The sequence below is a fragment of the Ceratotherium simum genome, chromosome 1, assembly GCF_057802395.1.
Source record: "Ceratotherium simum simum isolate JZ-2026a chromosome 1, ASM5780239v1, whole genome shotgun sequence".
NCBI classification, from domain to species: domain Eukaryota; kingdom Metazoa; phylum Chordata; class Mammalia; order Perissodactyla; family Rhinocerotidae; genus Ceratotherium; species Ceratotherium simum.
In genome coordinates this window covers 4492006-4506256 of record NC_141900.1, presented here as the reverse complement: position 1 = coordinate 4506256, position 14251 = coordinate 4492006, and the positions used below count along the sequence as shown (strand labels likewise).

Here is a 14251-nt window from a genome sequence, read left to right as displayed (position 1 = left end):
CTGTTAATGCACAAGAAATGACAATATCATAAAGATGTTAATTCTACCCAAATTGATCTATAGGTTCAATGGAATTCCAACAAGTTTTTGTTGTTTTATTTTGATTTTGCTGTTGTTGTCAAATTTAATAATCTGGTTCTAGAATGTATTTGGGAGAACAAAGATCAAAAAATATCCAAGACAATTTTCACCAACATGTTGAAAGAATTTGTCCTCCCACATATCACAATTTTCTATAAGATTACGGCAAGTAAGACAGCATGCTATTAGTTCAATAATACAGAAACTGGCCTATGGGATGGCAAGAAATCCCGGGAACAGAGGTTTGCATATTTGAAAACTTGATGTAGGAAAAAGGTGATCAGTGGATCAATGGGAGAAAAACTTGCTAGTCAACAAATTGTGCCGCACAATTGGTTATCCTCAGAGTAGGGGGGGAGGCAGGGAGGGACTAGATCCTAACCATTCGTCATATACAAAACTCTAAATGCAAAAAAAAGAAACTTTTAAAATGTTTACAAGAAAACATAGAGTATCTTCTTCATGTTTTGTGTGTCTTAAATGAGGCACAAAAAACATAAACCACAAAGGAAAATTAAGCCGTATTAAAATTAAAATCTCTGTAATTCAGAAAAGCTGTTTTAAAAGTGAGGTCAGCCACAGACCTGAAGAATCTATTTCAACATATGTAACTGACAACGTAGTATTCAGAATATATACACATGCAAATCAATGGGAAGACGATTATCCCATAGAAAACAGTCAAAAGATATGAGCAGATGAGAGCAAACTATGAACACCTCATAAAAAGATGAACAGATGCCCAATCTCAATAGTACCCAGGAAGATACTAAGTAAACCCCATGAGATACCATTTTACATCTACCAGTTTGGGAAAAAGTAGGTCTGACAACTCCAAGTATTGGTGAGGATGCAAATCAACAGGAACTTTAGAAAGCAGCCTGACAATATTAGTAAAGCTGAAGATGTGTAAATTCTATAACCCAATAATTCAACAACTATGCAATAGATTGAAACATATTAATTTATCTATATTTGACTGGTGTTAACCTATAAAAAAATAACCTAATAGTTGTTGAGAAGGTATTACACACGTGAACCAAGAGGTGTGCTCAAGACTGCTTACAACAGCATTATTTGTCAATGAAAAAACAATGGAAGTCATGCAAAAAAAAATAGAATAGATCAGTAAATTGTGGTATACAGAAGCAATCAAAACAAGTGTATTCATTCATTCATTCATCAGGAGGTGTGTACCATGTGTCAGGCAGTGGGGAAACAGCAGTGAACACACTTGACCACATCCCTGCCTGGGAGGATGGATGGATGTACTTGTGAAAGCAAATGAAGCAGAGCCTCATACATCCCATGAATGAGGTTCTTCTGGGGATGCAGATGTGAAGAAGACAAAGACGACCACGCCCTGTCCTCAGACTGTTCATGTGCGTACCCTTAGAGCATTTACAAGCTCTTGCTCATCCATTATGTCATCCTCCCCACAACGAGTGAGGTAGAAATAGTGTGCCAGTCTTACACATTAGAAACCAAAATCATAATTTTGCCCTGCATCCTTGAGCTAGTTTGTGATGGAACCTGGACTGAATCTCAGGCGTGCAGAGTAAATAAGTAATTTTCCGTCTCACTTGAACAAAACATCTTACAGACTGAGTTTAAACCCCCTTTTAAATCCTTCAGGTTGCTCGGGCAGCATGTATGTGGTTTTGGTTACAACCGAAAACCACAAAGAATAAAACTCTTCAGTACAAAATCTAAAATTATAGATGAATTGAGAAGGAAAGAGGGCTCCTCAGAGGGAGAAGCTAGTCACGAGATCTCATGGTCTGGGAGAGGAGGAAAACATCATAACAAGTTTAGGATATCAAGGAAGCTGAAGTGAAGCATATAATTAGTCTGTTGCCCTTGTCCGTGGAAACAAAGCGTTTTGTAGTAAGCATGAAATTCTATTGTGTCTATTTTGGGTGCTCGGGCCTCTGGGTGCCAGTCTCTCAGAAGAGGAGACTTTCCCAGAAGTATTATGAGGTCCCTGCTGTAAAATGCTGCTAGAAAAATGGGTTCAAACAGAGCATGAGTCGAAACCAAAAGCAACGGTCGGCACAGCTGATCTGCCTACCGTTCACTGCAGCACGAGCTGGGACTTCCACAATCTCCATCAGACCCCAAATTCCCTTCCTAAGAGGCCTTTTGGCAAACTTTTATGTTGGCTACTGAGTTGGGTACTGAGAGAAAGAAATGAACAAATTCGCTCTCTTTCCTTAATTATTTTTTGTTTTTGTTTTTTAGCTTTATATTGAAAAACAATTGCTTTTCTTTCCACATTCATTCATTAAACATTCTTGTAGCACTTACTCTTTCCAGCACTGTGTGAGAGACTTTGGAGTGAGTTATAAAGATGAATGAGGAACAATTTCTTCCCTCAAGGATTCAAAGGAGACAAGAAGTCAAATTATCCAAGTTAAATAGGAACGCTGGTAGGAGAGGCAGGCTGGTACAGCCTTTCTGGAAGTCAGTGAGCAGTATGTTTCGACACTGCAAATGTGCAGACTTTTTGATACAAAGATTCCAACACAAAGGATGTTTCCACGGAAACAATTGGGCAAGTATCTAAAATACATACCAAAAAAGTGATTTCAACATTGTTTCCTGCCATAGCTAAGTCCAGGGAGCACACAGAAAGCTACAGCCGAAAGGAGGCTGAGGTCAGGGGTGATGAGAAGGTCAAGGAGACACACATCCGGGGAGTGACTGCTCCCCCCACAGGGTGTACGATGGTCCAAGATGACTGCAGGGCGTGAGATGAGAAGTGAGACGAGTTCCCGCTCACATTGAACACAATTCTAATCAAAATACCAACTGGAATGATTTTGTTTGTTTGTTTGTTTTTTTGTGAGGAAGACTGGCTCTGAGCTAACATCCATTGGCAATCCTCCTCTTTTTGCTGAGGAAGATTAGCCCTCAGCTAACATCTGTGCCAATCTTCCTCTATTTTGTATGTGGGATAGTGATTAAGTTCGTGCCCTCTGCTTCAGCGGCCCGGGGTTCACCCTTTCAGATCCTGGGCATGGACCTACGCACCACTCATCAAGCCAGGCTGAGGCGGCATCCCACATAGAAGAACTAGAGGGAGGTACAACTAGGATATACAACTGTGTACTGGGGCTTTGGGGAGAGAAAAGGAACAAAGGGGGAAGATTGGCAACAGATGTTAACTCAAGGCCAATCTTCCTCAAAAAAAAAAATGATTCTAAAATATAATTGGTAAGCAAATATATTCCAAAAGCAAAGAAAATTCTGAAATAAAAAGAAGAGCTATGAAAGATTATAACCCTACAAAATATTAGAGCATATTATAAAGTATCAATGTTTTTAAAAAATGAAACTGGTGCAGAATCAGAAATGTAGTTCAATGAAATAGCATGGGAGGCCCAAAAATAGACTCTACAATGTTATCAACCTATATGACAAAATAACCTTTCAGTACAAGGAGGCAGGGAAGAAGAATTCAACAATGGTGTCAGGCCACCTGAATTTGGATATTTCTACAAAGATAAACTGAAGCCTTAACTGGAAGTAGATGGAAGTCTGAAACAGAATAAATTTAATTCTAGAAAAAGTAGAAGAAAGTAAAATACTGATCAAGCCTATGGATGAATGAAGTTTTGAAATAATAAAAGACATATTTCAAAGAAAAGAAAAAGATGATATTATAACATGCAAATTAGATTTGAACAGTAAAAATAAGGAAACAAACAAGAAAGGACAGTAACTAACTGGAGAAGTACTTGTAATACATGTGGCAAGGTCCTAACAACGACACAGCAAGAGAAAATCACCAGGCCTCTAACTATGAAATTGGAAAAGAATTTGATGAATGATTTATATATAAAAAATGCATATAAAAAAATTCCTTCTTACACTAACCCCTCAAAATAGAAAATTAAATAACCTTAATGTGCCATTGCACATGTACTAAATTTGCAAGTACAGACCACACACATGCACACAGACCACAAAGCCAGGAGAACATACCACTGGACATACCAGTTGGCATCACTTGACTTACACATCCCTTCTGAAAAGAAGCTGGCCGACAGGTAGCACGGACCATGGAGATGGATAGTGATTTGAGTTCCCTTTTGCCCAGCCTTATTACTAGTTAGGATTTATTCTAGGACTATTATGTTTTAAGCAGGCCAGTAGGCCCAGCATTAAGGTAATGTTTCATACAACATAATTTGAGATAATATCTCAAAAGAGTGGAATGTTGGCATACGCACGACACCGCTGGAAACAAGCAAGTCCCCACAACAGAAATGCCTCAGTCCTGCCTGTGTGCAGGACGGACACGGCCCACACCAGCCTGCACTGTCGGCAGAGTTCAAGGCTGTGCTAGAGACAGCATCAGCTCCAGCAGTTCCTGACAGGACAGTGACCCAGTTAGGGCTGTGGAGACCACCAAACCCACCCCTAGCACGGACAAGAGAGAGTTTCCTACCTTGTCCCAGTCACCCACGCTAGCCTGCAACAAATAAATTCAACGCGTGTCTTTTCAGAGCTGTTCACTGGAGGGAAGTGGGAGAGAGAGCCATGGGGTTCTGAACAGGGGTGGTCCAGACCAGGCATACATGTGCCAGTGCAGGCTCCCTCGCTTCCCCTCCAGTGAACCCGGGCAAGTCCTGTGCCTGCCATGGTCTCAGTTTCCTTCATCTGTGAAATGGGAATGAGAAGTCCTGCCAGGCAGGGGTGTGGGGAAGACCAAGCAACACTGGGATCCCGGTCTGAAGAAGCTGATGTCTTCTGGGAGAGACGCCGCTGCCACCACACAGCTTGGCAGGCGTGATCAAAGTACAAATGAAAGGAGGTGGGGCAAAGGAGAGACTCCGCGCTCCTGGGCTCGCCGAGGTCCCAGCACAGCACTATTTGCACTTGCATGTTCCGTCTTCTGTAGCAGCCCCCTCGCCCACACTCAGGCGGGATCCATAAGTCTGGAACAAAAGTCAAGATGAACCCACAGGCACCACGCCATCTTACCCGTTCCCTCCCTGAGGAATGGTTATTTTCCCACGGGGGGCTCTAGGGTACACAGGTCAGACTCTGCCAGGAGCTCCAGCTTCATACCTGAAGAATGACAGGTGCCTGTGAGCACGCCCGGGGACAAGCCCCAGCCGCCTGGATGAACCAGGCTGGGACTGGGCATGGTGGGATCCCTCCCTCAGGTGAGCGCTGATGCAGCCGCAGCGGCCCGGCCGGGAAGGAAACACCCCCAGTGGTGCAAAGTGGGGTGAGCAGAGCGTGCACACTGAGTGAAAAACGCAGAGCTGATCTCAGACAAAAGCCTCCTTGCAAAGTCGCCCCCAGGGCCCCGGGTTGGCGAAATGAATGTGCTCTTTATTCTAGATGGTTCCTCAGGAGACAGCCTTGGGCCTCCAATATAATCTCATAAAACAAGCCTTGAGGTCGCCTTTGCCTCTGGTGTCTGGGGTTATTGTTACTAGTTATTGTTACTACTAGTTATTGTAACTAGGAGTTATTGTACTAGGAGGTTTTTTTAATCTTTCTTGTAATTGAAAAATCCAGGCCTTTCTGACCAAAGTAAATAACTAAACCAGGGGAACACAGGGGTTCCCAAAGAGACCCCCATTCCCGAGTAAAAAGGAAGTGCCTCTCAGGAAAAAAAGAGGTCTTTGTTTTTTGGTTTTTGGTTGCTTGGGGTTTTTCTTGCAGAGACACACAAATCCACCACCCTAAATAAAATCCTCCAGACCTAGCCTTTTGATGACCTCGTGATTCTCCCTCCAATATGCTAGTAACAACTCCAGCAGAAGAGCAATGCCAAGAGGGATGTTTTTTTCTTTTCACCCCGACAAGCAATCAAATTGGGAATCGAGAAATTGGAAGTTTTTGAAATCCAGTGGGTTTCCCACACCTTTAAAATACTGGATATTCTTCTGTTCTTAGTCTCAGGCAGTGATGCAGGACGAAAGGGAGGCTTACAGCTGAACAGAGCTCTGAGTAAGCCACTTTCTTTGTAGGAGTTTCCCTGCCACCCCTCAAAGCTGTTTCTGTTTGGTTGTTTATTTAATCACTGGTGCTTTGAGAGGGAGCAGGGAGGAAAATGATGCTAAAGTTAAAGGAATAAAGCAAAGTAAAATCAGTCAAAATGAAAGGAAAGGCCACTGCTGATCCTCTGCTTATGACTGGGGAAAAAAGCAAACAAACCCAGCGTAGCCTAGTGCATGCCTGCCCCACACTCGAGAGGTACAAAAGGATGTTTGCTCTTCGGTAATGCCATTTCTGAACCACTTTTCCTCGACTGCTGCTCTGAGCAAACGGAGACACACCTGAATGACCTTCAGCGACCGGGCCAGTTTTTCCCCGGGGTCTAGGGCAGCCCAGCCAGCCTCAAGTACCCCGTGGCCTCCAGAGGTAATGACCAATAGGAAGATGATCAACTTCATCTTCTTACCTAGCCAAACAGAAGCTGGATTGTTTCTGAATTTTACTAGGAGCCCCTGGGAGCTCTCATGAGGCCATGGACACCTGCGCTGAGATACAATGCCAGCCAGAGGGAAAGAAGCGGGCCATGTAAGCTGTCCACGTGGTCTTAGCAGGGAAATGTGCAATTTCCCCATAACTGTTGGAAACACTGAGAATAGCGCAAGGCTCCCCCAGCTGCCCTGAGGATGCTGTCTCCTCACACTTCCCATCTTGCTCAGCAGCGCCAGGTGTGGGCTCTATGGGTGTGTGGGTGTGTGGGTAGAGGTCTCCTGGGGGATCACTGCTCAGAGGTGGAGCAGAAAGCACGCTGGCTGGCAGGTCACCACTCAGGAGCTCCCCCGGGCTTTACGTCTGACTGGCTGTTCAGTGAGGATGCCCTGACCCCAGGGATCTCTGACCACAGGAGTGCTACACTCACAGTCAGCTTCGGTTAAGCACACGCATGACAGGGAGAGCCAGGCTGACGGCTGCCATGACTGTCATCTGGAGGCAAGCAAGGGCCAGCAGGCTCTGTCCTTCAGCCTGTGCTGGAAGCACCACAGGGTTTGAGCGGGGCCAAGCTGCTGCTCATGTACCTGGCTCACATGACCCAGGTCCTCCATGAGAACACGCTGAGGGCTTCCTGAGTGGCCAGAGCCAACGGAGACCAGAGGTCCTGGGACTCTGACATTGATAGAGAGACCAGTGGAGCACGCCAGAGTGTGAGCACCCCTTGGGCCCCACCATGGTGGACTTCCCTGTGCCTGGGAAGTTCAGCATCATTCGGCCAGTCCTGCACGGAAGTGGACCACAAACATTTAAGTGGAATACAGACCACTGGCCTTAGAGTGGTCCTGGTTGTGCAACTTGGGAGACAGTCAGCCAGGAGTTAGCCTGGCATGACAGCAGTGGCCAAGTGGGGCCACTTGGCCTCTCTGGAGCCTTGGGCAGGCCCTCCCTCAGAGCCCTGAGAATGCCCTGAAGCTGCAGCCAAGCCTCACATCCTGGGAGAGGAAGGATGTGTGGCGGTGGCCTGTTGTAATTCACTCCATGCCAAGTAGAGAATGTAAGCATGTTCTTAGGGAGGGCTTGTTCTGTAGAATTTCCTTTCTTTGACTTAAGTGGGTTAAGCAACATATTTCTCCCTGGGTGAGTGGGTGGTTGTGTGTGTGACACCTGAGGCCCAAGTCCTCTAGGAGCGCTATGCTGTTTAAAAGTCTCAAGCAATCCAAGGCAATGGTTTGTCTCACTGGGCTAACATGGTAGAGCCCCAGGCTGGGTCCTGTTAACACTCTGTTAGTGGCTGAATTGTCTTCCCCTAAAGTTCACATTTTAAAGTCCTAACCCCCAGTACCTCAGCATGTGACCTATCTGGAAATAGGGCTGTGGCAGATATAGTTAGTTAAGCTGAGATGAGGGCATACTGGAGTAGGGTGGGCCCCTAATCCAAAATGACTGTGCACTTATAAAAAGGAGAAACTTGAGGCCCTGGAAGTTGCCTGTTTTTTCTTTTAAAAACAATGCAAGTTTTTCATTCTTCTCTATAATAATCTGTTTCTTTTAATATAAAAAGAATGCATTTTCCCCAGATAGTTGAGTAAAATTAAGCATAAGAAGAAAGAAAAAAGAGAAATTTGGACACAGATAAATATAGAGGGAAGGCAAAGTGAAGACAAGGGAGGATATGGCCATTCACAGCCAAGGAGAGAGGCCTCAGAAGGAACCGACCCTGCTGCCACCTTAATTTCAGACTTCTAGACTCCAGAGCTGTGAGAGAATAAACGTGTGTTGTTTAAGCCATCCGGTCTGTGGCATTTGTTATGGCAGCCCGAGCTGACTGATACACTCTCTAAGGGTGGGCGCTGATGCACCCCTATTGCAAACATTGGTAAATGAATCTCAGCCACCCCTTTCAGCACTAACATTCCATGTCAGTGACCTTTTTTTAATCTTTTTTATTCATAAAACCACTTACAGCTCTTTATCCCCTTAACCCCTTCAGCAGTATTTCCAACATCAGTCTGTTAACATAGTTAATGTTTGAACTTCTGAACTTTCTAGTTTTCTCCAATATAAAACTATTCTGCTATTTTTTAAAAATATACAAGAACTGTAGCATCTTGTCAGGAACGATGGTTCCTTTCTTCCAACCAGCCTATCAGAGAGATCAGGCTCCTGACCTTTGACCTCCCAATTCCTGCTAACACCCTTAACAGACCTTCATGGTAAAGCTGCCAACAAATAATTGATAACTTTTAGTTATACAAAACCAGCAAAAATCAACCTCTAAGACCTAAACAATTTCCAAAAGCAATAAGAGCTATTTTACTTCTGGGGTTTGATATCTATCATTTTTTGCAATTTCAGAAAAAAACAGAAATTGTGGCCTGTATGAGAATTATTTCCAAAAGAAAATTATTTTTTAACATCAAGTTGGGCTTTTAGCATCTGAATTCAGTGGTGGACAAAAATCTTGAAGAAATGTGAGAGGTTTTGTTTTATAAAAGGAAAACACACAGACATATACACACAAAAGCTCTGAAGTTTGAGGTAGTTGGAGCTTAGCTTGAGAATTTGTTCTTTGCATGTTAAAGAGAAGAGGTTTCCCAGGTGGTGTCTTAAGGACCAGGCACTAAAGTAGATGGCAGGAGGTAGATACAAAGTATGGGATGCAGCCTGGGTAGGGTGGGCTAACTGGGGTTTCTCTAAAGGAAATGGGAATGGATTTGAACTTGGCTTTGTGCTGAGTGGAGAGCCCACCAGTGTGGAGCTAAGACAGCCTCAAGGGCTTCCTAGGAGCCAGGCCAGAAGGAGAAGCCCTGGTGAGGACACTATAAGTCTTGTGTCTGTCTAAGAGAAAATGTGCATGTCACCCCTGTGTCCCTTGAAAGCGAGAATACAGTGCTTTATGTGTGAGGAGGGATCTGGGGTATGATGTCAAGAGGCAGGAGTGTGTTCCTAATAAAATGGTGGCCAGTAGAGTTTTGTTATTTCCATCAGCCCCCTGCAACCCACAGTTGGGAATCAACTACAGGTTTTGAGGACAATGATATCCTTGTATTAAACTATGCTCCATCCTCCTCCACTAGCCCAAGGCTTCAGTAAAAGTTCACCAAACCCAAAAGCCTTGCATTCCCTTTCATTAGTGGAGTAAGGAAATAGAGCCCTGTCCAACTGGGGGGCGGGAGGGGCAGTCACAAGAGGTGAGATGCAGAACGGAGAGGAAGATTTCAACACATGCAGGAGATTGGAGGCAACTGTGACCCAGAGAACAGACTCTGCTATGTGATCTGAGGGGTGGATTGGAGGAACTACGCCATCCACAGTATGCAGGCTATGGGTCAGCCTTTCTCTTCAATATCAAAACACAGGAAATCCCAAAAGAGTGCGGAACTAGGAGACATCCACGCAGCAGACGCTTGGCTTATATTATTTTTTCTTGTTGTTGTTATTAAATTATTAACATGAAAATCAATGAATCAGATTGATTTAGAGTTATAGTGAAATATAGAAATGAGTATATAAATTCATGTGGAGAAGCATGACTCATGGTCTGTGGATATTTGCCAATGTTGATGAGGTTGCTCAGGAACAGCCCATGTGGATGATCTTGGGGGCACCGTCCACTCGTCTCAACCTGCCCGAACGCAGCAGGAGATGCATCCTTCACACATAAAGATGTTATTCACTATAGTAAGAACTAGGAAGAATCTAGTTCATCCAGCTAATGAACTATCACATAACAAAACCATTAAATATGAAGACCAAACAGTAACTTTTAAAATGTTGGGCTTCAAGGTTAAGTGAAAAAAAGAAGCAAAAAGCTATGATTTTAATTGTGTAAAAATATTGCATTACACATGCCTAATGACAAGAAAAGACCATAAAAGTAGCAGACACATTAGGATAATGGAACTTCAGACAATTTTTAAAGTTATCCTGATTGTTACGGTGCTGTTTGTGCAATAAATAAAAATCAAGAAGAAAAAAATAAGTGGTATTAAAACTGTTATAAAAATATTCTTCTATTTAAACAAATTTTTCCAAGAACAGTAGAATTTCAACAATCTATAAAGCTAAGTATGAAGGTAAGTATGATGAATGCTATTCATCCATTCTATACTATGTTTTTTATTTCTCTCTTTTTGAAATGTCCATAATAAAATGTTTTCTAAAAGAACTATAATAAATTATAATAAAATGAAGTTTTTTAAGTAAATATAAAAAACAGTCAAGTTTCCCTCAATAATATATTCATCTCACAAACAGTGCCCGATTCTTATTCACTAAATAAATATTTATTTGAGGCCGTTTAATCTCAGTCAGATTGGTTATCCCACAGTTTATGCCATCACTCCAGTTCCATACTCAGGAAGCAGCTATGCATAAACAAAGAATTTGCAGATTATCTTTGGAGAACAGGAGGAAGCTGTGAAAAATAGGTCAATGTAAAGACATTCACCCAGAGGGGCCTGGCCTCAATATTTCCAATGCACTGGCATGAAGAGATGTGAATATAGTCACATTTCATCCCGGGGCTCCATTCTAACCCACTTGTGTGAGCAGAAGCCTCGAGTCATCCTCGTGCCCTCTCTCTTCTCCTCACACTCCATGAGGTTGTGTCCTATCCATGCCAGAGGCCACCCGTTTCTACCATCTGTGTACCCTGACAAATAAGAAAGCAGGTCCCACTCACATGCTGGGCACTTTTGCAAGCACATTACAGCACTAACTCATTTACTCCTTACAAACAATCTCATTTTACGTGGAGGAAAACCAAGCTAAGACATTTGCCTGAACAAGTAAACAGGTTAGCGGCAGAGCTGGAGTGTGGACCCAGTCAGGGGCTGGCCCCCACGTCTCTGCACCAAACGCCACGTGCTGCTTCTCCTCTCGTGCTATTATAAGCAGTGCTGCAATGAATAACCCTGCGCAATCATCATTTCCCACTTGTGCAGGGACTTCTGTAGGATATATCACCAGAAGTAGACTCATTAAATACGTAATTGTCTCTCCCATTGCTTTCTCTGTCCCAAGCTACAGCTCTTTGAGGGCAGGACACACAATGGTCTGGATTACCTAGCCTCTAGCACATAGCAGAGATGCAATAAATATTGTATTCCTTCCTTCCGTCACTCATTCAACAAATATTTATTGAACATCGATTGCGTGCCAGGCACTGTTCTGGGTGCTGGGGAATACATTGGTGAACAAATCAGAAAAACCTCCCTGTTCTCATGGGTCTGACAACCAAATGTAAGCTCCAGAGGAAATTAACAAATAAGTAAATCTGCAATATGTTATAAGGTGATAAATACTAAAGAGAAAAATGAGGCAACGAATGATGGGCTGCAGGATTTAAATAAGTGGTCATCAAATAAATAAATGAATAAAATATTTCTGATGAGGATGTTTATCTTAGCAGCATTAATAATCATGAAAGTGTTTAAACAACTCAAGTGTCCAATAATGAAAGATAGACAGTCCTGGTATCTGCCTCACTAGCTGTTTTGAAGTTTAAATGAGCTGATAGACAGAAGCCGAAAGAATGGTGCCTGGGAAACTAATTTCCACCTGTAACATTCTTTCATAGCAAAACAGGCTTATTAGTTCCCCAAAACAAACTACGTGTCAATAAAATAGGCTGTTCGTAAATTGAAAAACACCTACGCAGACACCAACAATTGATAGAGTAGAAGTCTCACTTGTTAGTTCCTGACCTTCCTGCAAATTTCTAACTGAAATTGTTCTAATCCTGAAGATCTTCTCATGAGAAAGAAAACATCTCCTTTAACATTCATCTTATTTTGAAGAAGAGAGAATGAATATTCTGGGTATGAGAATTTGGTGAAATGAAATTCAATGCCAATTATTGAATTTCTTCAAACGGAAGAATTTTTCAGCAGAAAAACCCCATATGCTAAGTGTGGACCTTAAAATCAGAAATGATGTAGACATTACTGTAGATCTACGTCTACTGAAAATGGCATTTACAGGTGTTAATTTTAATCTAGCAGCATTAGAAATAAAGGATAGTTAATTATAATAATAAGCAATTGATTTCTACTTCATTAAAACACACACTTACAGGGTTTTACGTAGCATTAACACAAATTTGGTTTGAGCAATTCCAATCTATTCAGGAGAACCTTGCAATGTAATTTGGATACAGTTCCAAAAAGATGTGAATTAATGCTAAAATCTGACAGCAAGAGTAACACTTCAACGCGTCATGCCAGCTCTGGTTACATACGCTGCAGCCTCATGCTTTGGGGTTGGTACCTGTAATATACTATTTACACATTAAATGAATTTCGTGCCTTGTCCCTTCAACCAGAGGGTTCACATTCTAGTTTTTACAACAGATGCCAAAAACACCAATTATAGTTCAAATTCCACCTTTTAGAGTTTTTCTAAATGAGCCCTTTCTTGACAAAATGCTGCAGCCTCAATTTCGCGCTGCTCATGATGGTTCAGCTGCTTTGGCCCTTAGGGCAGGTTCTGACTTTCACTAATCCAACCTTCTCTCATTCCCTGCAGGGAGGGGAGGGCAGGCCAGATCAGCCCCCATTTCTGACCTCACAGACCTCACCTGCATGTTCCTCTCGTTTGGGAACACGCAGCACTCACTCACCGGGTGCCGGAGTCTGCAGAGCCAGTTCTTCCAGAGCAGGGCTCTGAACTGGCGCCGAGCCCGCCCCATGCCCGTGCTCCTGCTGTGGTCAGGAAGCCAGCCTGAAGCACTGGGTTTATATCCACCGGTCTGGGCCAAGGCATGGTGCGTATTAGTCAATCCCAACAAAAGTGAGTGATGCAAGACAGATTACTGGTGACTGAACAAGGCGGGCATCGAATGTCCCTCTTGTTCTGCATCTGTGGAGAAATCGTACCTTTTCACCAGCTGTCCAGTGTTCTGGAGGGTTGGGTTACAGGAGGCAGCCTCCAGGCCCTTTCCCGGGCACACGCATTTCCAAGAACACACACAACCGTTGCGTGCAGTCACATTTAGCCCTGATCCCCCTTTTCCCTTGATGTTAATTGGATGGAATTGTTCCTGCCCTCTCCTGAAGCCTCAGCTATGGCACGAATTTACCAAAACATTTTCCATTTCAGAGGTTGGGTGGCAGAGAATCAGAGGGAAAAGAGATGGAAGCAGTGTTGGTCTCCAGGGCAGGGGTGGGGGGGTGGAGGGAGGGTGGTTCAAGTTCAAGGTCGCTGTGCTGCCACATCCCCGTAAAACCCCTCTTTCACCCGTTTCCCCCAAAGGGTTGGGATCATGCTCCAGAGAGCAGAGAGGAGTGCAGCAGGCAGAGCAGGGAGGGTGGTCAGCCTGTCCCCAGGTTCTGTGAGTAGATCAGGGATGACAAGGTAAGACAACGGTCAGCCACCCTCCCATCTGTAATGTATCACTGCTTCCTGGAGGGAAAGGCCAGCGGCAAAGCGCCCTGAGCAGCCACGGTGGGGGCTCTCGGCGCCTCCTGGAGGGCGGCAGGAATCAGCACATGTGGGTGACTGTGGGCCCTGCTGGATTCTTTTTAACCGGCGTGATGGATTCAGTTGGGCAGCGATTGCTCCACCGTCCTGGAGGCCTAGGCTCCCAGGTTCCTGTTGCCCCCAACTGTGGTCAGAGAGATGTCAGGCAACCCGACTCTGTGGTCTTCCATTTCATAAAGCAGTTTTCACAAGCTCTGAAGGCCTTATCAATGGCTTTTGCAACAGGAAACAGGGACACTGG

At 43.9% G+C, this 14251-nt stretch overlaps 1 protein-coding gene across 1 annotated transcript in view; it reads right to left on the bottom strand.

The window, feature by feature from the left end:
- Window positions 1-13219, bottom strand: part of ABCA13 (ATP binding cassette subfamily A member 13) — a 420155-nt gene extending 406936 nt beyond the window's left edge. The window contains 1 exon segment of the mRNA XM_004438384.2: window positions 13109-13219. Coding sequence (XP_004438441.2) covers window positions 13109-13219 — 111 coding nt within the window.
- Window positions 13220-14251: the final 1032 nt, after the last annotated feature.